The 24,245-nt window shown below is 48.3% G+C and overlaps 2 protein-coding genes across 13 annotated transcripts in view; one reads left to right on the forward strand and one right to left on the reverse strand.

Moving 5' to 3' along the window:
- Positions 1–24,245, reverse strand: part of LOC143369226 (ELAV-like protein 2) — a 56,584-nt gene that overhangs the window by 26,548 nt on the left and 5,791 nt on the right. For 3 of the 11 annotated variants that reach the window (XM_076812895.1, XM_076812891.1, XM_076812893.1), the window contains exon 1: positions 2,026–2,899. The exons of 2 other annotated variants lie outside the window; for them this stretch is intronic. The gene's annotated coding sequence lies outside the window, so the exon portion shown is untranslated. Of the gene's footprint in view, positions 1–2,022; positions 2,902–11,240; positions 11,387–24,245 lie in introns of those variants that run through there. 6 more of the 11 variants (XM_076812894.1, XM_076812892.1, XM_076812885.1 and 3 more) reach the window with 5 other exon arrangements.
- On the forward strand, positions 19,759–23,776 carry LOC143368908 (cytosolic carboxypeptidase 6-like). 2 transcript variants are annotated; one of them, XM_076812119.1, is made up of 5 exons: positions 19,759–19,927; positions 22,127–22,491; positions 22,705–23,144; positions 23,221–23,424; positions 23,518–23,776. In XM_076812119.1, the coding sequence occupies exons 1-5, from the start codon at positions 19,906–19,908 to the stop codon at positions 23,756–23,758; spliced, it is 1,272 nt and encodes a 423-aa protein (XP_076668234.1). In that variant the 5' UTR covers positions 19,759–19,905; the 3' UTR covers positions 23,759–23,776. The 2 variants fall into 2 exon arrangements, with proteins under 2 accessions (XP_076668234.1, XP_076668233.1); XM_076812118.1 differs by lacking the exon at positions 19,759–19,927 and having other exon boundaries at positions 22,102–22,491.

Below are 24,245 nucleotides of genomic sequence, written 5' to 3' on the forward strand. Positions count from 1 at the left end.
GTTAAAACGGTTTTTATTTACGTACACTGCACAATATAACAGAAATTATACACGCCAAATCACGTGTGAGACGTGTACTTTTCAAATGATACAAATACAACGTCATCTGCACGGAAAAAAGCTAAGCTACAAAGCCGAGAAGTTTAAATTGTAGAAAACGGCCATTTTATTTGCAACAACCTAATAGAACGGCACTTTGTAAAGTTTCATTCGGACTGGCATCTCCAGAGAGAGACCCGAGAGGAACACAGAATTTTATGCTCGTATGTAACACGGGAAAGCAGAGTTTTCTTTTTTTATTAAACTACGATGCGAGCGATGATCAATTGTCTCGTGAACCTCGCGGTAGCTAATGGGTTAAGAGGTAGATGGCCGTGTTTACGGGGGAAACGACGCGTCTAGCAGCCGGAGAAAATGTCGGGGGAAGTCGGCCCGGTTATCGTAGCCCCGCATCTTTCCGTGGTTATCGATCCACGCGCGCTCTCTCTCTCTGGCATCGCGATATTTTAGGACGTCACAATGGAAGCCGGGAGGGAGCCCGCCGTATCGTCGGACAGTGGGACGCATTCGAGGAACGTGTGTCGCCCGCCGGATGACTTCGAAACGCGATTCCAACGAGCGGCGCCGTTGCATGCGGCACACGACAATGGGCGATACGCGTGGCCGCTCGTACACGCGCGCGCCTAGGGTCCTGGCACAATGCGGAAGCCCACCCCTTCGACGACCGATCGGCACAAGTCGATCTCCATCCCCTCCATTAAGGATCGAGCGAAACGCTTTCCTTCTTTTTTTTTAATTCATTCTTTAAGTGCTCAAGAGCGATATATTTCCTGTAAATTTCTGGGGAATCGGTAAGGTTCGATTATGAAATTCTTTGTGGGATATTTGTGAGAGACATTTTCTGATTGAAGATGCGATGGGCGTTTGTGAATTTGAATAGAGGTGAATGGGACATCCTCTTTTACCCTGCCCTCTGTTTATCATGATACCTATCAAAAACGATCATTAAACATCTGCTGTTCGGTAGTTGATTGAACCAAGCTTCGCTTAAGTACCCAAAGATCGTCTCCCAATTTACATATACTACGTATATTACAACACCCTCCATTTACCGCGACGATTATCGGTAACTAGCTGTTATCGGACATCCGGTCGCACCAAGGTCTACCGCGCACAGATTTAACGTCACGCCTGATTTCCACTAAACAAAAGCCTAGTAATACCTACACATTTCCAAACTCGGCAAGCCTCGAAAAGCTATCAGCATAATAATATTGTAGCATTTTCGGAAGGACGTCCCAACTGAAAGGATTGCAATGGAGCTGGAATGAATTGGCGTGAGAGGTAGCAGGTGGGTCGCCAGCCAGCCATTCGTGGGGGAGAGGGGTTAAAGTTGGATTTTCACGTACGCCGGCAGATACGATCTTCGGCCGGTGGCCAGGTGGCCATGGCGACGGATCGTGAAAATCGCGTGGCCGGGACCGATCAATACGAGGCGCAACTCCTCGCCTCGCCTCGGTCCCTGCCACGCTCTCTATCTCCCTCTCTGTCCTGCTGCCGCTCGCCAACTACGCTCCCCTCTTTCTCTCCTTTCGCTCCTTTCTCTGGTGCCGCGCGCACACCAAGCTAGAAAGAGACCCTTCTTGCCGCACGCCGGTGTGGCGACGACGAAGGCGCCGAGCGAAACCCCTCCCGCGCGATAGGGAGCGCACGCGAACGCGCTCCTATATGCACACAGGCGGGCGCACGCGAAAAAACGCAGCAGCTCGTGCCGCGGCTTGGATGGGGCGGCCGAGGGAGCGGAGTGAAGGGCTGAGTGGCGTGGAAAAAGAACCGAGAGCCGAAAGCACGCAGAAAGCGAAGGGTGAGAGCGAGAATGCGCCGCTAACGGCACGGCACGTGCTCCGAAACCATCGCTAGCATCCGAGCGGAATTCTGCCTCGTAGGTCGAGATCGTAACAGGGGGATAGAGAAACGCGCAACCGGAGCGATAAGAATGTCGGATCGATTCACTCGGCTTACCTTTTCTTTCTACGCCTTGCCGTCGGGATCCACCTTCTATCTTACGGATCGATGCACACGAGGCACACACAGAGGCACACACCAGAGGCACAAACACTTTTTTCCTTCCGGGTACGCGACGAGCACTCTTCTACGCGCTCCGGATCGCGTCGCTTCTTTCTTCTTCCCCGGTCTCCCCCTGTGTGTTTGATCGACGAATCGTTAGGGTCGCACGCGAAACCGAGCACCGTGCAAAACTCTCTCTGCCTGTGCGTTCACGCGACTGGGCTACTCTCGTGCCCGGTGCTCGTCGATGTATCGCGCGCCGGGTCTCTCTCTCTCTCTCTCTCTCTCTCTCTCTCTCTCTCTCTCTCTCGCTCTCTCGCTCTCTCTCTCTCTCTCTCTCTCTCGCTCTCTCTCTCTCTCTCTCTATGTGCACCTCTACTACCACCACGCTCTCGCACCGCCGCCAGGAACAGAAGGGGAAATCAATGAAAGAAAAGTACGACGCGAGCGCTCGTAAATCGGCATTTATGCTCGCCTGCTGTGGTCGTCGGGTCCCTCGGTTTCACTTTGAACGGCACATACGCGCGCGCGCCTATCTGTGTATCGAGTGTACGCGAGCCGGTAGGGGGAGAGAGGGATATATATCGTTTCGTCTCCAAGTCTTCCGGAATTGAGATCACAAAATACTCATCGATCGGTGAAAAATCAAACGGGATGGGAGCGTGTGTTTGTACGTGAATAAAGAAATGCGAGTACGTGTGTGTGGGTGTGTGTATGTAAATACGTGTGTTCGTGGGGAGGGTTACGCGAGACTAGAAATTAAAGCGTTAAACACTATACTAAGGAAACGGAAATAACAATACGGCACGGGCGGAGGCTGCCTAGAGACTGGACACACCGGCCGTTCTCAAGCGGCTTGCCCCCGCTTGGCAGCGCTCGGCAGCGCTCGGCGGCGCTCGTGCACCCTCGGCTAAACCCGTGCCGTGAACCCCTCGCTGTATTATTACGTATACCGCTCCCGCCGACTCGCCAGCGAGCCGAGCGTACGCCGCTAGGGGTTGCCGATCGAACTACTTAATAAGAGACGTATGCGCGTTCTTAAATAAACTCCGATCGAACTTGCACCCCTTAAGGGCGGGCACCCTTTCTCTACCCTGGTCGAATTCCAAGTATTCACACAATTCGATCCAAACTGCCTCCATTAATCCGACTGTTGCCAGTCGCTGGAACATGGAACATTGCCCCATTCAGGGGAATAAATATTGGCTATTTGTGCTCTGTAAACTGATTTGCCTGTACCAATGTACCGGGGATGTTAAAAAATGCGAAAGGGCTGGGTGAGGAAAGAAATCAATACTTGGTGGACTGAGATTCTAGGGGGTGTGAAGTGGCGTTTATCGTTCGAGATCAGACGCTTCAATTTTTGAAAACGTCACGTTATCGTCATTTTTGTCCGTTCAACCCCCTAACGAAGCTTTACTCCGCGACCTCGCCTCAGTTGCATTTATAACAAGGGTGTCAACACTCGCGAAACGCTTCGCAGACAATATTCCAGCGGGCACCCTCGAGATGTTTGCCAGAGGGAGGTTTGTTCGTTCGAAATGTTTGCAACATGGCTACCCCGATATTACGAGCGGAAGGTATGCCCCCCCTCCGTTTTCCCACCACCCACCGCCCCTCGTCGCCACGCATCACCCCTTGCGTCAGATCATGACCACCCCTTCACGGTTTTTGACCCCCGCCGTCCCGGCTGCGCTATCGCGTCGATACAAGAGTCCCTTTACCCCTCGTGAGGCCGCACTCGATCCCGGAGTGAACTCGATACCATGAATTACATCGTCGAGGCCCGACGACGGTGGCCATTTGCCAAGGACCATGAAAGCGAAACTCTCAAGGAAACACCGACGAAAAATCTCGCCCCTCGGGGAAGAAAAATTCATCCTGGTACTTTTATCTAACTTCGTGATCCCCGCTATCACCTGGCAGTCTAATCTTAAATTGCATAAGTGGAAGATTCCAATCCTATTTAAACATACGAGATAATATAGTCTGAAGGAATGGTTAAGGGTGATTAGTCGACGCACCTATGTATCTACTGTGTACTTTACTATTAGGTTGCTGCAAATGAAATGGCCGTTTCTGATTGTTTAATTTAAACTTTTATTTGACAAACCTAATACGTATTTCATCAATCGAAATAGTCACCATCGACTTCAATACACTTCTCCCAACGCGGAATAAGTGCACCAATGTCCTTCTGAAAGAAATCCAGTGTACGAGAGGCAATAAATTCAGCGAATACAGTTTTTACATCCATTTCTTCTTCAAACACTTTTCCAATCAAAAAGCTATCTAGGTGCTTGAAAAATTGTTGTCTCTAGGTGAAAGGTCAGGAGAATAAGGAGGGTAAGGGAGAACTTCGCACTTCAATTCTGCTAACTTTTTAAAGATTTGTTTTGCAGTGTATGGTCGAGCATTCTCATGAAGCAATAACACACCGCGTCTATTGACCAATGCCGGCTGTTGAATACGCAGTTTTTCATACATGATATGAATTTCTTGGCAGTGTTTGTCTGAATTTACAACATCCCCTAGCTGACCGCCATACAGACACCAAAATCTTTCGCGGATGAAGGTTCGGTTTCCGCACATGTTTTGGGGCTTCATCTGCATCCAACCACTGTGCAGAACGTCGTCGATTGTCATAAAGAATCCATTTCTCGTCACAAGTAATTAGTCTATGTAATAGGCCTTCGTTACCCACGGTTTTTAATTACGTATACTGCACAATATAACAGAAATTATACACGCCAAATCACGTGTGAGACGTGTACTTTTCAAATGATACAAATACAACGCCATCTGCACGGAAAAGAGCTAAGCTACAAAGCCGAGAAGTTTAAATTGTAGAAAACGGTCATTTCATTTGCAACAACCTAATATTTTCCGGGATTCTGATTCGCTTGGAATTTTAAAAGAAGCCAATGGTTTTAAAGTGGGGGTGGACAGGCGGAGGAAGCTGCATATCCCTGACCTTACCCTGGCTTTATCTGCGGCGATCGAGAGTCTCGGCGACGAGCGCGCGCCAAAATTATGCGCCTCTGACGAAACAAGCCGCGCAACACTTGGCGGTCGTGCCAATAACCGCGTGTACCCGGTCCTTTCGCGAGTCCGTTTCCGCTACCGCGCGCGTCACGCAGCGGAAAGCAGTGGCAGGGCAAACTTCTGACTGGTGACCAGGATCTGTGCGATAGAATTTGCTTGTCGTGGGATCGCCGATGGAATTACGGCGAACCACGAATAGCAAGGGTGGTTATAGAGATGTGGACGATTTAGGAGGATCTCAGGACGTAGCTCGGTGGAATCCCAGCGGACGTTGAACACCCCGGGAGCTCGAGGGAACTGTCCGGTGCATGCACCAACTGTCCACGAGAGAAATTATAAATACATGCGCGTATAAACACTATAAATATACGCGGCCGTGGTATACGGAAGAGCGTGTCCCAGCCTCCTAACCGCGTCCTGGAGATAAGCACCTCCATCGATCTCGCGAGGCGATTACAGCGGTGTCATCGGACGATTGCCAAAACGTTTCATCCTGTACAACAGCAGCCATCAATCGCGCTGATGTATTCGTACACTTGCTCGAGCCCCAGACCGCTTAGGTGTCCGCCTCCGATCATTTTCATTTTTGGATATGTTATGGAGGACCGAAAAATAAGAAATACGTGTTTTTTTATTTTTCCCCGTTTTCATATTTGGGGGGTGAAAACTGCGTTCAAAGTTAGGGTTGAAAAATCATTTTTATAGAATATCTCGAGAACTATTAGAGATAGGGGAATAGTGTGAATTGACGAATTTTGTGTCTTTGGATGCGAAATATGACTGACTCGGCAGATTTTCAAAAAGTCCATTTCTTTAAATAATACATAAAAAATTGGTATTTTTTCTTAATAATTCTTGTAAATCTTCATCTACTTTCATGGAAATTTAGTTTCTCATACTTCACAGCCGAACCGAAAATACGGATGAATCAGAATTTGTATTTCCTACAAATTAAGAAATATAATTATTATTGAAGTTTACTTATAGTAAGGTGTCCTCCTACAGGGAAATGTAGTTCTCAAGTTATCTAGAAATAAAATTCTAAACAAAACATATCTAATACGCATATAATTTCCTTTTGTATAGTTGTAAAATTGCCATTTCGAGTACGAGGTGTCTGTAGCGCTACGTTCTATTGCAAGCGGCGCACTGCGCCCTTAACGTGATTGGCTATCGTAATTAGTTTCAATGTATGCGAAGACCTTAAAATATAGTTAGAAAGATTTTGGTAAAAGTAAAATAGTATGTGCAAGTTCAAATCTTGTTTTTTCGTTTATAAACATATGGTAGTTCTGAAAAGGAGTAATTTACTTATTAGATTTGTGCTTGCTATTGTTTAGCACACTATAGGAAAAATAAAAAAACACGTATTTCTAATTTTTCGGTCCTCTATAACATATCCAAAAATCAAAATGATCGGAGGCGGACATCTAAAATACACTCCTTGTGAGTGGCTTTCCGCTAGGTGACCGCCGCGGAAAGACCATAAGCCCAGTCCATTGTCTAGTCGGCCATGAGAAAGGAGGGAGAGCGAGACTGGGACCGCCGGGGACTTGCAACAGATGTGGAACGGTATGCGGGGAAAAAAATATAGGGACACGTTACACACTGGGACGCATATGCGAGCGCGCGTGGCCATTATGGGCACTGCAGCTCCGAAACTGGTGCACGAACGTGCGACAGGAAGTGGTCACCATGCTGCCGGTTGCAATTGTGAAAGTTCCCTGCCCCCTGCGCCGTCGCAACGGTGCGATATCCCGTGACAGACTGAAAAATCTTTCGTGCACGAACTTAAACGTTCGCCTCGTCGCTCTTGGGATTCTCAAACGTAACTCTCGGGTATTGCTGCTAGTTTATCGGGCGTGATATATCGAAGCATCGGGGTATTGAACGAAGGGCAGCAAGCAGATTTAGCGTCGCGAAGGATTAAGAAAAAGGATCCGGGATCGTGAATCATGGCCCCCGTGCCAATGCGGTTGACAAACGCGAGCCGTACCCTCTTTCGTGTAGTCATGATCCAGCTGTCGAAGGTAGGTTTTCGGGGGTCGCGGACCCCGCCTCCGACATCGATCCGCACTCTGTGCACGAGTATAATTCCCGTGACGTTTCTCCTGGGTCGCTGAACCCCCCTCGATCAGATTCCAGACCCATGCCGACCTACCGTTAGTTAACACCTCGACGTCCGTTCAGGTTAGAGGTCGTGGCTTTTCACGTGTATTTAAATACACGTGCACACGGGATCCGTGTTCTTAATACACGTGTAGGTATACGGATCTAGAGACGCGGTAGCGTCTCGACGCCAAGTACATGAAAGACGCCCTGTATATGTCGACTGTCGCTACCGCTATCATTTACTCGTCGCCCGGCTATTCCACCCTAACCTGAAACTTATTTCATTAATATCTCAGGCCCGCAATATTTTCGAAATTTACAGGCATTTTTCTTATGTAAATCGCATATAAGCTTTCGAATAAGACCAAATTCAATAAAATCGGTCCACGCAGGACAGAGATATCGTAATATCGTCTCATGAATCAGTCGGAAATGGTAGGATTTTCTTCTGATTCTTCTTCTTCTTCTTATTCTCCAACCAAATTTTCTCGACATAATACGTATACGCGTTACACGCACACCTTCGCTAACACATGCTTCGTTCGTCGACTCTCGGGACCATTCGTCAGGGATCGTCGTCCGTCATTGTACATATACCTATATATGTATACTATTCAATTAACCTACCAAGTGTCAAATAACGTAAGTTGTCAAAATTTGAAATGTCACGAGTTTTTACACTACATAGGAGACTGAATTATTGTTTCAATTAACAGTCAGCTATTTTTATAGCAGCAAACTATTTTTAATTTAGAGTTTTTATGGATCTTGTAGAAATGAAGAGGACGCAGAGGCTTGAATAAAAATGAAGGGGACGCACAGGCTTGGATAGAAACGAAGGAGACGCACAGACTTGGAAATTGTCCGGAGAAGGTTCAGAGAAGCATCTTCTTTCGCGCAAGTTTCTGGTAATTTGTCAAATCAACTAAGGTAAATCGACAAAATTTGTCAAAAGACATAGCATTAAGAATTAAGAAAATAGAGTATGGTGGACTGCTTTCAGTGAAATAGGGACCTCTAGTTCAGGTAGATCTTAAAAAGTTAAGCCGATCGTACTCGCCCTAAAAGGAAATGGCGACCCTTCTAAATAGCTGGCGTTACTGCTAAAGCGACAGTACCTAACCAGCTGTTGAGGTAGACGAGGAGGAGCTACGATTCGAGTTCCCTGAGTAATTTTTATAAACGAGGCGAGTGTTTCAGCTTCGGAGAGGGCGCCCCAGCCGCAAAGAGGGGGGCGGCTCGAACATCGGCTATTATATTCGAAATATGGAATAGGGAGGACGATTCGGACGAGCATCTGCGCGAGTGCCAGGAGCGTGCCCCGATGTGCCGGCGAATCGATCAAGCGAGCACGTAATCGCCGCGCTAATTAAGGCGCGATCGATCGATCCTGCTCGTTGGGCGCGATCGCCCTTCTCCCCCGAGGCAATGATCGTATCGCCAAGCAGTCGACGAAGCCCCACGCGATTCACCTACAAGCCCGCGAAGAGCGATTACGTAAGGTAAATAAACGGTAGCGAGGGGGTGGGGAAAAACAGCCCTTGGAGCGATGATCGCGGAATATCGGTCGTTGTCACTGCTGCGCCGCGTTATAGGTGGCGATCAAAATTTTAAGCAGCGAGACTATTATTGGAACCCAGAGCTGGGTGGAAGCATGCAGAAAATCTGGTGAGAATCGATCGAATCAGTTGGTGGAACTCAATGAAGATTGGGTAATTTTCACTTACAAGGGAAGGGTCCACAACCCGGGAATTCAAAAAATTATTAAACTTTGGGGATATGTAGAGGATATATAGGTAGGTAATCCGGCTATTGTCCAATTTTCTGTAAGTTATCAAATGATAATCCTAATTAAAAGCGGAAACTTTTGTCTGAAAACATTTTTTTTCTATCCCTTACAGTTCTTGAGTTAGGTATAACAGAAAATCGGAAACTAGCCGGATTTTCAGGGGTCAATTTCACCCTATTAGGGCGAATTTGGGCAGCAAAAAAAATTGCATGATACATACTTATATATCCTCTACATATCCCGAAAGTTTCATAATTTTTTTAATTTCCACAACAAACGTAGAATGAGCAAACTACCCCTTTCAATTGGAAAAATTGGCAAATCCGTTTCTACGATCTAAAATACTAAACCAAAGTATCCAGAGGCTAAGGCCGCGCAAAGCTTCCCTCGCCACTTGCTGTCGTACACTCCCGAAGTTTCGTGACGCCAGAGAGCACCCCATTGCCGCGATCATTTGTCGATCTTTGTAGGAGAGGACGATTACTCCGTCCCGTGTCTTTTCACCGTTATCACCACCGATAGCTAGTCAGAGGCATTAGAATCATGAAAAGTTTTATTAAATGGACGGTGCGTGTGGGTGGCAGGATTTTAATGGCACGTCTGAAAAGGGTGGAGGGAACGCGTGGCGTTGCGCGCGATGCAATCATATTACGCGGGACGGGCGAACAGTGGCAAACAGTGGCGAAACGTAGGAAGATTCGCGTAGGAGGAGGAATGAGGAAGGCGGGTGAGAGGGGGAGAAAGGTAGAGAAGCTCCATTGATTGGTCGACGGTGGCACGGTGGAACGTTGCAGTTGCCTCGGGGGTATATGAACCCCGGCAGTAGCACCCTCTCTTTCTCTCTCTCTCTCGTCCACCCTCTGCTTCACTCTTTTACCCTCGCTAGGATTTTACCCCAGGGCGAAACGCAGGCGCGTCACATGGACCCAGGAACGATCAATACGAGCGAACCTCCCCGCTAGACCCAGTCTCTCTCTCTTTCTCTCTCTCTCTCTCTCACCTCCACCGTTCCTCTATCATCCTCCTACCGAACTCGCAACCCCCGGCTCAATCTTTCTTATATCCAGCGTGGGGAAACTGATTCGAGGAACAAAATTCGCCTGTCGATACTCCATCTTCAGCCACCTTCAGCCCCTTTCACCCTCGAAAGGAGCTTCGAAGACCATGCACCGCTGTGGAGAAAATGTGGTGTGCTTCTACGGGGATTAGATCTTCTCCTCTGGTTTCTTTAAAGAAACCACGAAGCGAATAGGTATTCCGATACCCAGCGACGGAACGTAAACGGTAACGGGGCGAGCGAACATAGGAAACGGGAGGAAGCGATGCTTAAAGACGACGGTCTCTGAATACACGCTCATTGGCATCTATCTAACACCCCTTTATCCCTCTCACGCACCATTGTGATCGAGGCCATCATCGCGGACGGAAGCGTCCCTCTCGAGACTTCCTGCTTGTCCTCCACGAGGACCCGCAGGGCCAGTTGCTCCATCCTGGATCTGCTTGATCCTTCATGCACATTCTCGCCGAGTATCCGTCAATTCCTCGTTAACGAACTTATTCTCAACCTATCCCGTGAAGATTCTCGTCTCTCTTTCCGTATTTCCGTGTTTCCTTCCTCTTTATTCTTTCACGTTTACACTTCCTTCGCCTTCTTGGCCTCTGTCCCGGTAGGGCCCCAGGAGCGCGATCGTCGCGATCTCGTGACCGCGTTGCTTTCAGCTGCCACGCCCAAAACTTCTCTGGGTCGCGGTACTGCGCGGCGGAAAAGCTCCACGTCGATAAACCTGTGTCTCTAGATTTCATTTCGCCTCTACGCGCCTCCGTTCCCCGAGCTTTCAATTATCAAGCTCCTTTAACTTCGCAGCTAGCGATACCACTGCACACGATTCTGGATCCAGGGTTTCTAAAAGACTTTTCCAAATGGGAGCAACTCTGCCTCAGCCAGGAGAACGCGATCGGAAAAAGGATCCTTCGAGTTGACCCTACATATGGAGCTTTCGGGGCGGAAAACTGGGAGGCGGAGTAAGGTGAAGGTGGCAAACATATATTAATGATCGGTACCTGATAGCGCGCTACCAAAAACACATAGATCGATGTACACAGAGATCGATAATAATAGTTGCAATCATAACGGTAATAATAACAATAATAATAGACCGATAATAATAAATTTGAACGAGTCAGAATGTCACAGAAGCAACGAAAGTAAAGAAACAAATGAACATACCGGTTAACGATGAAAATCAGTGGTTGGAGGATGCCGATATCTGGGCGTAGAACGTAAACGACGGTGGGTTATGTTATATTTCTCTCCCTTTTAAATATAGATTACTTATTTCCCTTCTTTCGTTTAATTTTATCTATATTACTAGATCTCGTTTTCTTATATTTTCCAGTCTCGATTTATTATCTCGTTTTCGGTGGCACGTTCGTTTCGTTTTAGTGTTTAATTTCGTTTATCCCGCTCGCTTTCCCGTTTATTACTCGGCGGAGAGGGGTCTCGTTTAAACGGAATCACCGAGACAAGCCGTGAGATCAAGGTCCCCGGAACGTAGGTATATTTCGTTTGCACTTTAAACGATCGAATACGATTTACGACGTTTCCACGCGGAACACTCGATATCCTTAACCCCTTGGCAGGCTTAGGGGAGGGAGGTTGCGGGACGGGGGGTAGGAGTTGGAAGAAGGACGACGAAACCGCGAGAACACACCCTCTACTGTCCCTCTATCTCGCACTCCCGCCGAATACTACAAAAACTTCTCCCCCCTCTCTCTCTCTCTTTCTCTCGTTGGTTTCCGTTTCCTCGGGGCCTCTTCTCCCGTAACGAAAGGATCTTCCAGACGACGAGTCCGCTGGGCCTCTCCTCGGTCACCAGATCCGCAAACGACAACGAGAATATCGCGCAGCCGAAATTCCCTGATCGATAGTGACGCGTCACGCCCCCCCCCCCCCCCAGGGAGAGAGAGCTCGTCCTTGGTTTCGCGCGGCAATGCTTTAACGGGCTAAAAATCGGGAGGCACGGGCGAGGATCACGAGGAACAGGGGTCCGCGAACGGCGACGGGAGGAAGAAGAGGAGCGAGGAGGGGCGTTTGTAACGGACCAGCGAAATCATCAAGATTCCACCGCGACAGGGTGCGGACGCACGTGGAGGAACGTCGGCAGGATCGAACGCTTCGATTCCCTCTCTATGCTCCGTTCCGACGTTACTGTTTCTTGGTCTTCCCTTGTGCCTTTTTATTCGCTCGTTAAGTCCCTTCGACAACGCTGGCTGGGTCGAAATCGTTGTGCGTGGGCCGCGCGCACACACGGCACGAACACATACACACACGCGCGCGACTCTCCCTCTGGATCGTCGGTCCCGCTGACAACACGTGGGCGGGAGGGATGGCAGGAGCGATCGGCGCGAACGATCGGTGTACGTGTACTCAAGACCGTGGATGTTTCGTGGGGAGCCGGCGGGGGGAGAGAGAGGGTTGGAAAAATCAGGATACAGAAGCAAATGGTAAGAATATGTTGCGGTGTCTACAACGCAATGCCTTTATGTGGTGCGGTAACTAAACTGACGGAGTCGAGCCCCGGCGACGATCGCTGCACCCTCTGTACGCTCGCCGCCGCCGCCACCACCCCTGTCGGCACTAGCTACGACGACCGGCGAGTGGTGGAAGTCGCGGGGGAAGACGGTGGCACGAGCGGAGCGGGCACGGCTAGGACGTTGGATCGAGGAGGACGAGGGATGCTCAGTGGCGGAATGTACGCAAGCGCTCCGCGGAGGGGCGCGGAGAGGAAGGACAGCCTTCGCAGAGGACGTGGAGAAAGGTGAAAAGGGTGGATGGATAGGGGATGGAGGATCAGAGAGGAGGAAAGTGACGGAAAGATGAGAGACGAGGAGCAGAGACAAAAACGAGGCTGCGGGAAGAGGGTGAGGCGAGGAATTACGACGAAGCCGGCTGGATAGAGAATGGAGATTGTGGAGCGGCGTGATACGCAGGCGTGGAATCAGAGCTGACGGAGGCAATGACTGCGTCTTCGGGATGCCACCGCCATGGTTGACCGTTTGCTACGAGGTGCGGAGGGTGGGAGCCGCGACGAGGGATGAAAAGGCTGGAAAATCGCGACCGAATGCGGTGCAACCTACGCAGGCGCCTGACTTCCCGAGCCTCCAACAACCCCTTTTAAAATCGTCACGTTGCCTCTTTGCGGAGGAAGTAATGGAAATTCAGCACAAAGATCGCTCCGCCTAAAAAAACACTTCGCTGCATGACAAATTTTCGCCAAGACAACGCCAGAGAGAAGATGCAGAGACTTCTCTCATCCTTCACAGCCGCTGAATACAGAAAGAAAAGAAAAAGACACCCTGTACATGTCGACTGTCGCTACCGCTATCATTTACTCGTCGCCGGGCTATTCCAACCTAACCTGAAATTTATTTCATTAACATCTCATCACGCCTGCAATATTTCCTAAATTTAAAGGCATTTTTCTTATGTAAACCGCATGTAAGCTTTCGATTAAGAACAATTTCGAAGGAGCGCAAAGTCGAGGGTGGTTACATAGCACGCGGCCGCTGGCGAAGGGTCATAAACAATGACTGCGCTCTCCGGAGACCCTCTGGACCTCGCAATCATCGATGCTGATTGAAAGGATACGCGAAAAGAAAGACACAAAGAAAAGAGAATGGAGGAAGCTCGCTGGTCGAATAATCGCAGGGGAAGACAAAAGGGTTGGAGGAAGAACCTTCAAGACAGGGTGCAGTTCCCATACAGGTGGCAGATGGAGGAGGTAAGTAATTGGGTGTAATCAAGACGAAACAACCCCTGTTATCTAGGTACGCGACCGCGAAGGTGGCGTTAGTAAACGAGAATCTTCTCTGAATCTGTAGAGGGCGCGATCTGGGTTGTCGGAAAAATGAATACAAATCCAGATGGATATCTCGTCGAGGGGTTGGGAAACGCGGTCAACGCAGGCCTAGTTACAGCGGTGCACGATAAATTTAACGAAAATATATTCGCTCGTTTCTCTGCTGGTTGGTTTCGGTGTCGCGCGAAGGGGATCTGGCTCGAATTTGAGGGGAGGACGGAAAAAATGGCCAGCCGCGGGGGAGTGTCGCGTGCGCAAGCGCCCCTGCCGAAAGGGGGGCAACGGTGGCTGTGGCTCCGCGAGAGGGAGAGGGTTGGTAGCCCGCGCGGAGCTCGAGGGCGCAGGCGCCACGTCGAAAATGGAAATCCAGTCCCAGGATCCTCCAGTTCACCTCCCTCCAACGGAACACGGCCTTTCGACCGTGCGAATGCGGCCAAATTATCCCCGTGCCTTTACCACACATCATCCGCCCCTCCAACGTCCTTTCATCCCCTTCAACGTGCACCGATGTATTCACGAAAATTTCCGGAAATTTACGCTCCTAAATTTAAAGAAAACTACATTTCAAGTCGCGCGTACCTATTAAAATTTTATAAAATTAATTTCAAGTAATTGCATTAAATTGGGATTAAATTGCAAAATGAATTTTTCATAAGAATCCAGCAATCGCGGATCTCTGTGGAGCGCAGGTGAAATTGCCTTAACTTTTTCACTATAGCGGCTCCCTTATTTTTCATCCTTTCTTCCCCTGCGATCCTGTTCCATGTGTGGATGGAACATATTAAAGGATTCTTTGTGGAAGGACCCCAGCCTACCTGGAGTATGCGCATTCATCGCAGAATATTCTAATACTACCCCCGGGCGGAGTCTTGAGAGGACACGTGCTGTATAAATGGATCCACGTGCCTCTTGCACCGCGGTTAATAGGACGATATATGAGCGCCAAGGCAGGAGGGCAACTGAATTAAGCGTTTTCCGCCGAAACTGACGAGTTATTAACCCTGAAGTGGTCCCCTGACAAGCTTTCATATCGCTGCTTCTATACTATTATAAAAATTCGTGGATGCAACTGCTTTCATCCCCCAATTCTAACTTCCCCAATTTCGAGCATCCCTTAACAAGCAGCTTCTTCGCGAAACAATCCAACCCTATGCAATTTGCAGGACCAGGTACACTCGATCCACTCCAGCCGAGAAAAGCGGAGAGGCCCGATCGATTCACGCATCAATCCCGTACGCGTCTCAGCCGAATGTCATTTCCACGTTGCTGCGTCGCGGGGGATGTTAACGAACGGGGCGCACAGACAGCTCGCTAATGAGTCAGCCGGGCATTACGAGCGCGAATCGATCACCGCGACGAGAGGGGGTGGAATAATTGGTCGGCTCGTGCGCCACGGGCAAACCTTCGCGTCCAGGCGACCAAGAGACACGGTAGTGTCTCGCGCCAAGTACAAGAAAGAAAGTACAGAAAAGACACCCTGTATATGTCGACTGTCGCTACCGCTATCATTTGCTCGAGAAACGGCTAATCCAACCTAACCTGAATATATTTAACTCCAATATCATACGTAGCATATGCAAAACGCACCCATACACACATTCACGAACGCAAGCACGCACAGCAAAGAAAGAAATAGATTAATGCAATTTATACAAATGAATTCAGTTTAGCAACACCAATTCGGTTTCGCAGCGCCAAGTATTTTCTATAAAATATTTATTGCTATTGAAATATCTATTTGTATAAAATAAAAATATATCTGCTTAATATTATTTAATACACTTTTTGTTTGTATAAATAGCCATTGTTATAATTGCCACAATTTTTGTATATCATTAGTTTTGTAAAACTAAATATAGCACATTAATAAATTTACGACAGTTTTTTTTTCGTTCGTCTGCGCGCGCGTATACTTGGTGAAGAGGTAATTTTGTGGAGATACAAGATACGCGGATGAAAGAGACTCGCGCTGAGAAAAGAGCTGCCCGGGGACGCTAGAAAAGAGGAGGAAAAAAATTGAGGGGTTGATAATCTAATGTTAACGGCAGACGAAAAGTCATCGGGGGTTGCAGGGGCTCCTGAGCACAAAGTTGCTCCTACCCTAACATGAAGAACAGAGGCGCTACGAGTGCGTCTTCTTGATGAAAAAACGGGTCGTTTATGTAAATCTGAGAATCCACTGTCTTCTTTATGCCACGCATTCTTCGTCTTAAATATTAAAAAAATGTGTAAATTATTTAAAGAGAAGCGCAGGTACAACAGACTGTAAAATTTTAAATTTAAAATTGAACCCACGACGGGTTCAGTCGTGACAAAATTTAATTGGCAAACGCTATTCTACATTTTAACCCCGGTTCTGTGCAACGATCGCCGGTCCTGCCAGTGACGTGCCCCTATCGGTCGCCGAGACACTAGTCTAGTGGTTTCCTTTTGTACAGAGATTACGGAGAAGCCGACCGCGGATGATCCGAGCCTCCCGGATTCATTAGAACAACCATACACGCGACTAATGCCTTTCGATACCCCTTTTCCGCCTTTTAGGCTCAATAAATTCATTTCCACGGCGATAACGCCGAGGCGAGCGGCGCGAAACGGCCACGGTCCGTTGCGACGATAAAAAGACAGCCTGCCAGATAGTCGAGGTGGTTGAGGGTGGCGGAGGGAGGATGTCGTGTAAATCCCGAGTCCCGTCTCAGAGCAATTTATAACACTCCTCTTCTTTGTCCCAAAACTTCCGTTCGTCGAGTGCCCTGGGAACACAGGGAGCCAATCCCCTGGCCCCTACGCCATTGGGCGTTGGGGTGGCAGAGAGGAGGCACCGGGGATTTCGAATATCGATCCTTCTCTCTCTCTCTCTCTCTCTCTCTCTCTCTCTCTCTCTCTCTCTCTCTCTTTCTCTCCCTCTATTTCTCCTCATTCCTCCCCCACCGTGTCGAGGCCGTAAAGGGAGGGGGCGGAGAAGGGTTCACCAGGAAGTCCCAGGCAAAGCCGCCAGAAGCAGAGGACATTCACCAGCGGCGAGCAAACACATCTCCGACCGAAAACTTGTACCCAAGGGTGCACTCGAGACGTCGGATTCCAAAGTTTTTACATCGTTACTTCCCTTTTTGCCATCCACCATAAAACCTACGTAATCCTACTGGTAGCTACGAGATTTTATTCAAAATCAGTCGCGGGGAATGCCTGCACTGCTGTTAATAAGTATTAGGACACCTACTCTGAGGAAAACGTTACGAATTTATAAAAAAAAAACTCTGTGAAATTTTATTTGGTATATTAAATTAGAAGCAGTGAAGAGTATTGAATTTGTACCAGATATATTTTCTGCATCAATATGTATTTATGAACGACCGTGTGTGTCCTCCAGCATGCAGCATCCAGCATCCCTGCGACCTCAACTTTCCATAATTCCATCCCTTCTATCCCTTCTATCCCTTCTATCTCTGCGCTTGTCCGTCCGGGCAGAGCCTGGGCCAAAGATAGATATGCGCGAACTTAAGCTGGCTTCGCGTGTGGCGGCGGGTTGCACGGAAGCTCGCGTGGACCCGGGAACGAGGCTGCACACGTGCAAACCCCCCTCCCGATAATCGACCGGTCGTTACGGATTACGCGGCCCACCCCCGCGAATCAAAACGCCCGCCCTTCTTCGTTAGCGTAACTCCAAATTGCTAAAACACCGAGCGCCTCCCGTGCGAAAGCGAATTAAGGGGACCTTCCGGTCTAGAGCCCAAAAAAATAGCTGATCTTTAGGAATTAATTAAAGGAAAACTACTATATATAATTTAATCGGACTTTTTGCATTGTATTAAAAGATGCCTTAAATTATAGAAAGATGTTTTTTGTTTTATAATTAATCATTGCAGACGGCACTGGGGAGTCGTTAAAGTCAAGGGGTCGAAAAATTGATCGAAATCGGACCTATATCTCCAAAAGTTATTATCCGATTCGACTGAAACTTTTTTTTATTTTGAAGAATATACTTCTGGCTAGGGGGGGGGCAGAACAAGTTACAAAAATAACATTCTTTTTAGAAAATAACAACACTTGAAGTTTGAAATCACTTTTTCCCTATATTTTTCACCCTTTCAATTCCTTTGAGAATTAAAAATTTTCAATTTCTTGTATTTTTTTCTGGTATCCCCCCTAGCCAGACGTATATTCCTCAAAATAAAAAAAAATTCAGTCGAATCGGATAATAACTTTTGGAAATACAGGTCCCACCGTTTTGAGAACACTGTTTCGAGAGAAACGCGTTTAAAGTTTCACGTGGGCGCCGAGTGGCCGGTTGTTGCCCATGCATTTGCCGCTACTCAAATGCATATAACTTCGGGAATTTTACGAATTTCAACAAATCCTTTTAAACACGTATTCCTAAAATCGCAGCCAAACAGGGAGCCGCCGAGCAGAAACGCCACTCTCTGCGCTCCCGGCGCGGCGCTAGGAAGAACGAGAGATGGGTAGTACACCTCCGCTCTTTGAAGGGCTACGTTTTAGGGCGGAGGAACGATACACAGTCGATTCACGGACGAAGCGACATTTAGATGATAGATCAAACATCATCGGGCAAATGTTTGCCCTGGAAGCCGAGCACTCGCCGCGCCTGGGACGGTTAATGGATTCTAGGGGAACTTATTCGGTGTCAGAGTAACGGGCTTCCGTTTCGAAGTGGGATAGCAAGTCCTCTTTCATTTTTCCATCTCGTGTCTTCCGGTACACTGTGCTGGAAATATGTATTCCATCAGTCTGTGATTGATTATACTATACGTGCAAACTTTTTCAAACTTTCAGGCTATATTATTATTATATTCTAGCTTATAGTACCCGGCGTTGTCCGGGTAAAACTTTGTGTCAAGGGGCTGAAATAAAGGGGAAGGGGTGCGATGCCCAGATTTCACGATAGCCTATATTTTCCGCATGGGTTCTAGAGAGTAATTATGCGAAATTTGGTACAGATCGGTTAAAAAAAAATCGGGATAAAAAGTATCCTATATGTATGTTATTCCTGGTAGGTACTAGACTACGTGCAGGTATACAAAATTTCAGAAAGATCCACCCAACCACCCAAACACACTTTCGCATTTATTGTATTCATAGGATTTGAAGAAGTGAAGAAAGATTTTTTCATGTAAAAATAACGCGGTAATTCTAAATGGCGCGAGTGTTTCGGAGAGGCCTCGGTGCGATCTAGAGGTCTGAAAGCAAAAAACTACATAGTTTTGTGTTTTAATAAAATTACGCTGTGGATGATTCTCGATCCGCATTAAAAAATGAAAACTACAATACCTAATGGTGAGTGTTTGAAAAAATAATTGCGTTTCTCACTAAAATCTTTGAAATTAGTTATGCGATGAAACTTGCATCCATAGCGTAATTTTATTGAAAACACAAAGCTATTTGGTTTTTTGGTTTCTGGACCCTAGACTGCACGTAATTGGGCAACTTGGCCGCTCCGAAACACTTTCTCCTTTTGGAATTAAATGCCTGTTGGTTTCTTGAAATACATAATAATAAAGCTTGAAAATTTTGGAAAAGTTTGCACGTATAGTTCCCTTACAAAAAAATTCTATAAAGAACCTTGAGTTCTGCCTGATTGCAGCAGATCCTAATGAAAAATCGCGCAAAAATACTAAATTGGGGACAAAAACAAACTAACCCACATTTTTGCGAAATTGAATTAATATCAATAATGTATTCTAAAAGGTTCTACTAATCATATAAAATAGAAGACATTATTTTTTTCTTCAATATGGGTTAGTCCGTTTTAATCTGGATGCCTGAAATATTCAAGTGCTTTACTCCCCTTCCAATTCGCTTGCTCGGAATGACTCGAAACCTTCCCTGCGTGGCGACAAGAGGAAGCAGCGTGGACGAAAACAGGCGGAAAAGAAGAGTCAGTCGCAGGAACACGTATCGATTCAACAAAACCAAGGAAACGCTGGTGCACCGGCGGACCGGGTGTAGTCCACAGTCAGCCAAGTTTCGAGCCCGCTTGGACCAGCCCAGGGACAAGTCGCGGACCGTTCCGCTCTCGATATGTCCGACGCCGAGGAGACTGGTACGTACACGGCCCGTCGATCCATCTTGGTGCAGAGAAAGGGGAGGTCAGGGCGGTTCGTAACAAGCTGGAAAGCTGGGGTTCGTGACTGAGAACGCTAGCACGTAACACGTACGCGATATCGCGCCTCGCGCACAGTGTTCCTCTATATCTCGGCTACGTTTCCGATGGGGATCTCTCTCTCCTGTGATCCGTCAAGTCGATCGAATCCACCAGGAGTCACGCGAGGATCATTCGCTGGCCGCCCCCGACGGGATTATTGCGCCCTGACATTTCGCGCAGGTGCTCCCTGCGAGGGAAAATAACTGCTGCAAAGACGCTCCAAAGAGGGTGGAGTGCACGCGTTGGAGAGCGTGTAACGATCGAAGCTAGTTTCCGCTTTTTCCCAGGAATTGTGGAAGATTCAGCGGCGAGTTCTCATCTAGATTTCCCTCCCCTTTTAATTGCTCCTCGCCAACCGTCAGTTCCAGAGCGCCTTTTCTAGTAAAATTCCACGCGTACCTGAAGCGCACCAGATTCTGGGGCAGTCGAGCAGGAGAATGGAACAACTCCGGTTATACAGGGTTCGACGACCCTCTATGTATACAGGGGGTAGTTTCGTTTAAATTTGAAACGCCTGATCCCTGAGGATGATCCTCGATAATGTCCTCGAAGGCTAATCTACCAAGGGGGGAGCACCTTTTCGCGCGAGCCGAGTCACATGACGGAGCGACGACCGTTGAATGATTGACGAAGAAATTGCGCGATCTTGACGTAAAACAACTACATATAGCCCGACGACCGCGTCTAATTCCTCTTTCTTCGTCTGTCACACGGCGGCCGTCCGGGGTTATAGACGCGCAACTTTCCGCTATCGGGTGCGTCATTCACGTGGACGAGGATCGGCCGCGGTTGGAAATAGACATCGAGTCGTCTCGATTTAGATCTACGAGCGAAAAGACTATGTCGTCCCTTTGCTGGATAATGGGCAAACGAAGAATGGAAGGCTCGCACAACACGTTGCCATGGCGAGTCACGTGGCGCACCGTGAACCGTCTTCAAGTTCCTAATACAAGAATGTCACCCTAGGTGCCTGTGCCTATTTCAAAGGCGATCTCTAGAGCTCCAAGTATCCATTTGTGTAAGAAAATAATGCAACTTTGTGGGCAAGTAGATCTTTCTGTAATTATTTTTACGCAGTTTTGTAGTTGGAAAAAAATGTTGCAACTCTTGTTTAAACTTCTTTTCGATATCTCTCATCGTTCGGTTCTAGAGATATTAAAACCGCACTATGGCACCTAGAAAGCTGCAGAATTTTCTGAATTTCCGGGTTGCTTAACTGTCCTTGTGATGGATGAAAAAAGAAGAGTGAGCCTATCGAGGGTTAATAAACGAATAGCAATCGTCGGAAGCTAACACACGAACCTTTACCGTATCTATTCGTGAAAGACCCCGTATTTCCGAGGGGATTCGACCTCCGAGGCCGGAAACGGAACTGCATTTAGACCGCGCGCACCCCCAATCTAAATTGCAGCATGCACAGCACCGTTCAAATCTCCGGTCGTTAAGGGAATCGTAAAGTTCCGCGGATCGTTTCGCGCCACCTCGTTCCTCTTCGCTAACTTTTAATTCCCACCGTTTCGTGACCTGGAGCAACAGCTCTAACCAAGCAGGATCGATCGTTCCCACGTGCGCGTTTAAAAGTAAATCGCCCACCGGTTTTAGGATGGACTCGAGGGATTCGTTTAGATTTCGATCAGCTACGCCGCTCCTCGTGACCGCGGAGCGACTTCGCGGCAGCTGTCGGCCGCCGCGGAGATCTCTGACGCGTGGCAGCCACGCGAATTCCCGCCAACACGATCCTCCCCCTTCACTGGTCTAAACCACGCGAGATCCTCGCACGAGAACCGACACACCAGAATTAGCTGGTGTGATCACGAGCCCTGGTGCTCACCTTTAGCATCGCCTCGTCGAGTTCAGTCTACCACCGAGCCTCCGACCTGGTGGATCATCGCGGGGCCTGTGCTAGTGCAACATGGCTCTGGGAGAGGGTCGTGACCCTCTGGAGCACACCAGCCTCTACCAAAGAGCCGGTTTGAATATTTTGCTTTTCGGAAATGGAATTCATCCACAATGCGCATCCTTACTTTCCGAATTGCAATTAGTTTCCTGTAATGAGTGGCGAGTTTTTGTTCATGTCGATGGAAACTGTGGTTGCAGAAAGCGAAGACAGTGACGCAGAGGGTGGACGAGGGAACGTGAACAAGATGATAATGCGACCACCGGGTCATAGCGGGAAGGCGAAGAAGGGGCACATCTGCTTCGACGCTTCCTTCGAGACGGGCAACTTGGGCAGGGTCGACCTTATCTCGGAGTTCGAGTATGATCTGTTCATACGCCCGGACACCTGCAACCCGCGTCTCCGTCTCTGGTTCAATTTCACCGTGGACAACGTCAAGTCGGACCAGCGGGTGGTCTTCAACATCGTCAACATGTCCAAGAGCGCCAGCCTGTTTCGAAACGGCATGACGCCGCTGGTGAAGAGCAGCAGCAAGTCGAGGTGGCAGAGGATTCCTAACGACCAGGTTCTTAATTAAACTTGATTTATAGAAAAGAGATCCAAGCTGACCGAAACACAAAGAGGCCCCCGCTGCCTACTGCCGTCTGATCAGTAGATCAAGAGACGTATTCCGGACCCCCGGCTTTTATAGGAGTTTCTGATCCCACACTATTCTTTCCTATTTCACTCGAGGCTCCTTCGTTCCAACATCCAAGTACAGTATTGCATCTGCCCCCAGGTGTTCTACTACAAATCCGCCCAACACCAGAATCACTACGTGCTGAGCTTCGCCTTCGCCTTCGATCGCGAAGAGGACGTGTACCAGTTCGCCCTGACGTATCCGTACTCGTACAGCCGGTACCTGGCGCACCTGGACAATCTCTGCACCCGGTTAACGTGCACGAAGAGAGAAACCCTAACCACGTCCATCCAGAAAAGGAAGGTCGAGTTGATCACGATAGCCTCGAACCTGGAGGACGCTCAAGAGCACTCTCGTCGAGTGGTGGTGGTGGTGCTCGCGAGGGTTCATCCGGGTGAATCACCGTCCTCCTTCGTCTGCCAAGGGCTAATGGACTTTCTGGTCAGCTGCCACCCCATCGCCCAGGTCCTTCGGAACTACGTGGTCTTCAAGATAGTGCCCATGATGAACCCTGACGGTGTGTTCCTCGGCAACTACAGGTAAATAGCTCGACACCCTCGCGAACTATAAAACACAACGATCGAGGGAAGCTACACCTGGGTCGACTTGTTCAAGATCGACCGTGATCGGCGCAGATCTGAACCGCTCCTGGAACAAGATATCCGACTGGCTTCACCCCGCTCTGCTAGCGATCAAGCCGATGCTGAAGAACCTCGACAAGAACTCCCGCACCCCTTTGGACTGCGTCCTGGACCTGCACGCCCACACGAACGCCACCGGCCTCTTCGTCTACGGGAACACGTACGACAACGTGTACAGGTAACTCTGGCTGAACAGGGTAGAAAGGGAGAGTGACTCTATCGATCGAGACTCGAAGCGACACTATCTAATCGACGGCTGCCAGCCTCTCAGGTACGAGAGGCACATAGTTCTGCCAAAGTTACTGACGCAACACGCCGAGGACTACGAGATGGGGAACACAATGTACAATCAGGACTCCCACAAGGCTGGCACCGCCAGGCGTTATCTCTGCTCCATTCTGAAGGAGCACGTCAACTGTTACAGCATCGAGGTATCGATGCACGGGTACAATAGGAAGGCGACGCCTGGGATATTCCCGTATACGGAAGAGGGATGTATCCTTTCTGACTAATCCAGATCTAGGTAGCGGTACCTTCGCGTCCGCCACGAGATGGCATTCGACCGGTCCCGCTCTCTCGCAGGTTCTTCCTAGGCTATCCATTTGTATATACACATGTGCTATCTTTAATTTCTCAATGACGGATGTACAATTTTGTGTCTTTATATGCGGATCGCTGAAAAACAGTCGCAACATTACTAGGTATTCTGTACACCAAGGAAAAACTGACGAATGCCATGGGCCAGATAATAGCACTATTTAACAAAATTAAACCAATTGAAAAAAAAAAAAACTACAACACTAAATAAGTAGTGTGTGGATTCTCCATTATTTACGATTACTTCGATCATTCGTTTTGAAATTGCCCGTTTTCTCTATAAACTTCTGGAACAAAGTGTTCCTAACAGTTCAGAAGTGAAATATTTTCGGATGAAAAATAATCTGAAAGAATTTCGGCAGTTTGAACTGCATCATTGTCCTGCTTCTAATTTGTTCTTGT

Source organism: Andrena cerasifolii, chromosome 5, assembly GCF_050908995.1.
Source record: "Andrena cerasifolii isolate SP2316 chromosome 5, iyAndCera1_principal, whole genome shotgun sequence".
Lineage (NCBI taxonomy): Eukaryota > Metazoa > Arthropoda > Insecta > Hymenoptera > Andrenidae > Andrena > Andrena cerasifolii.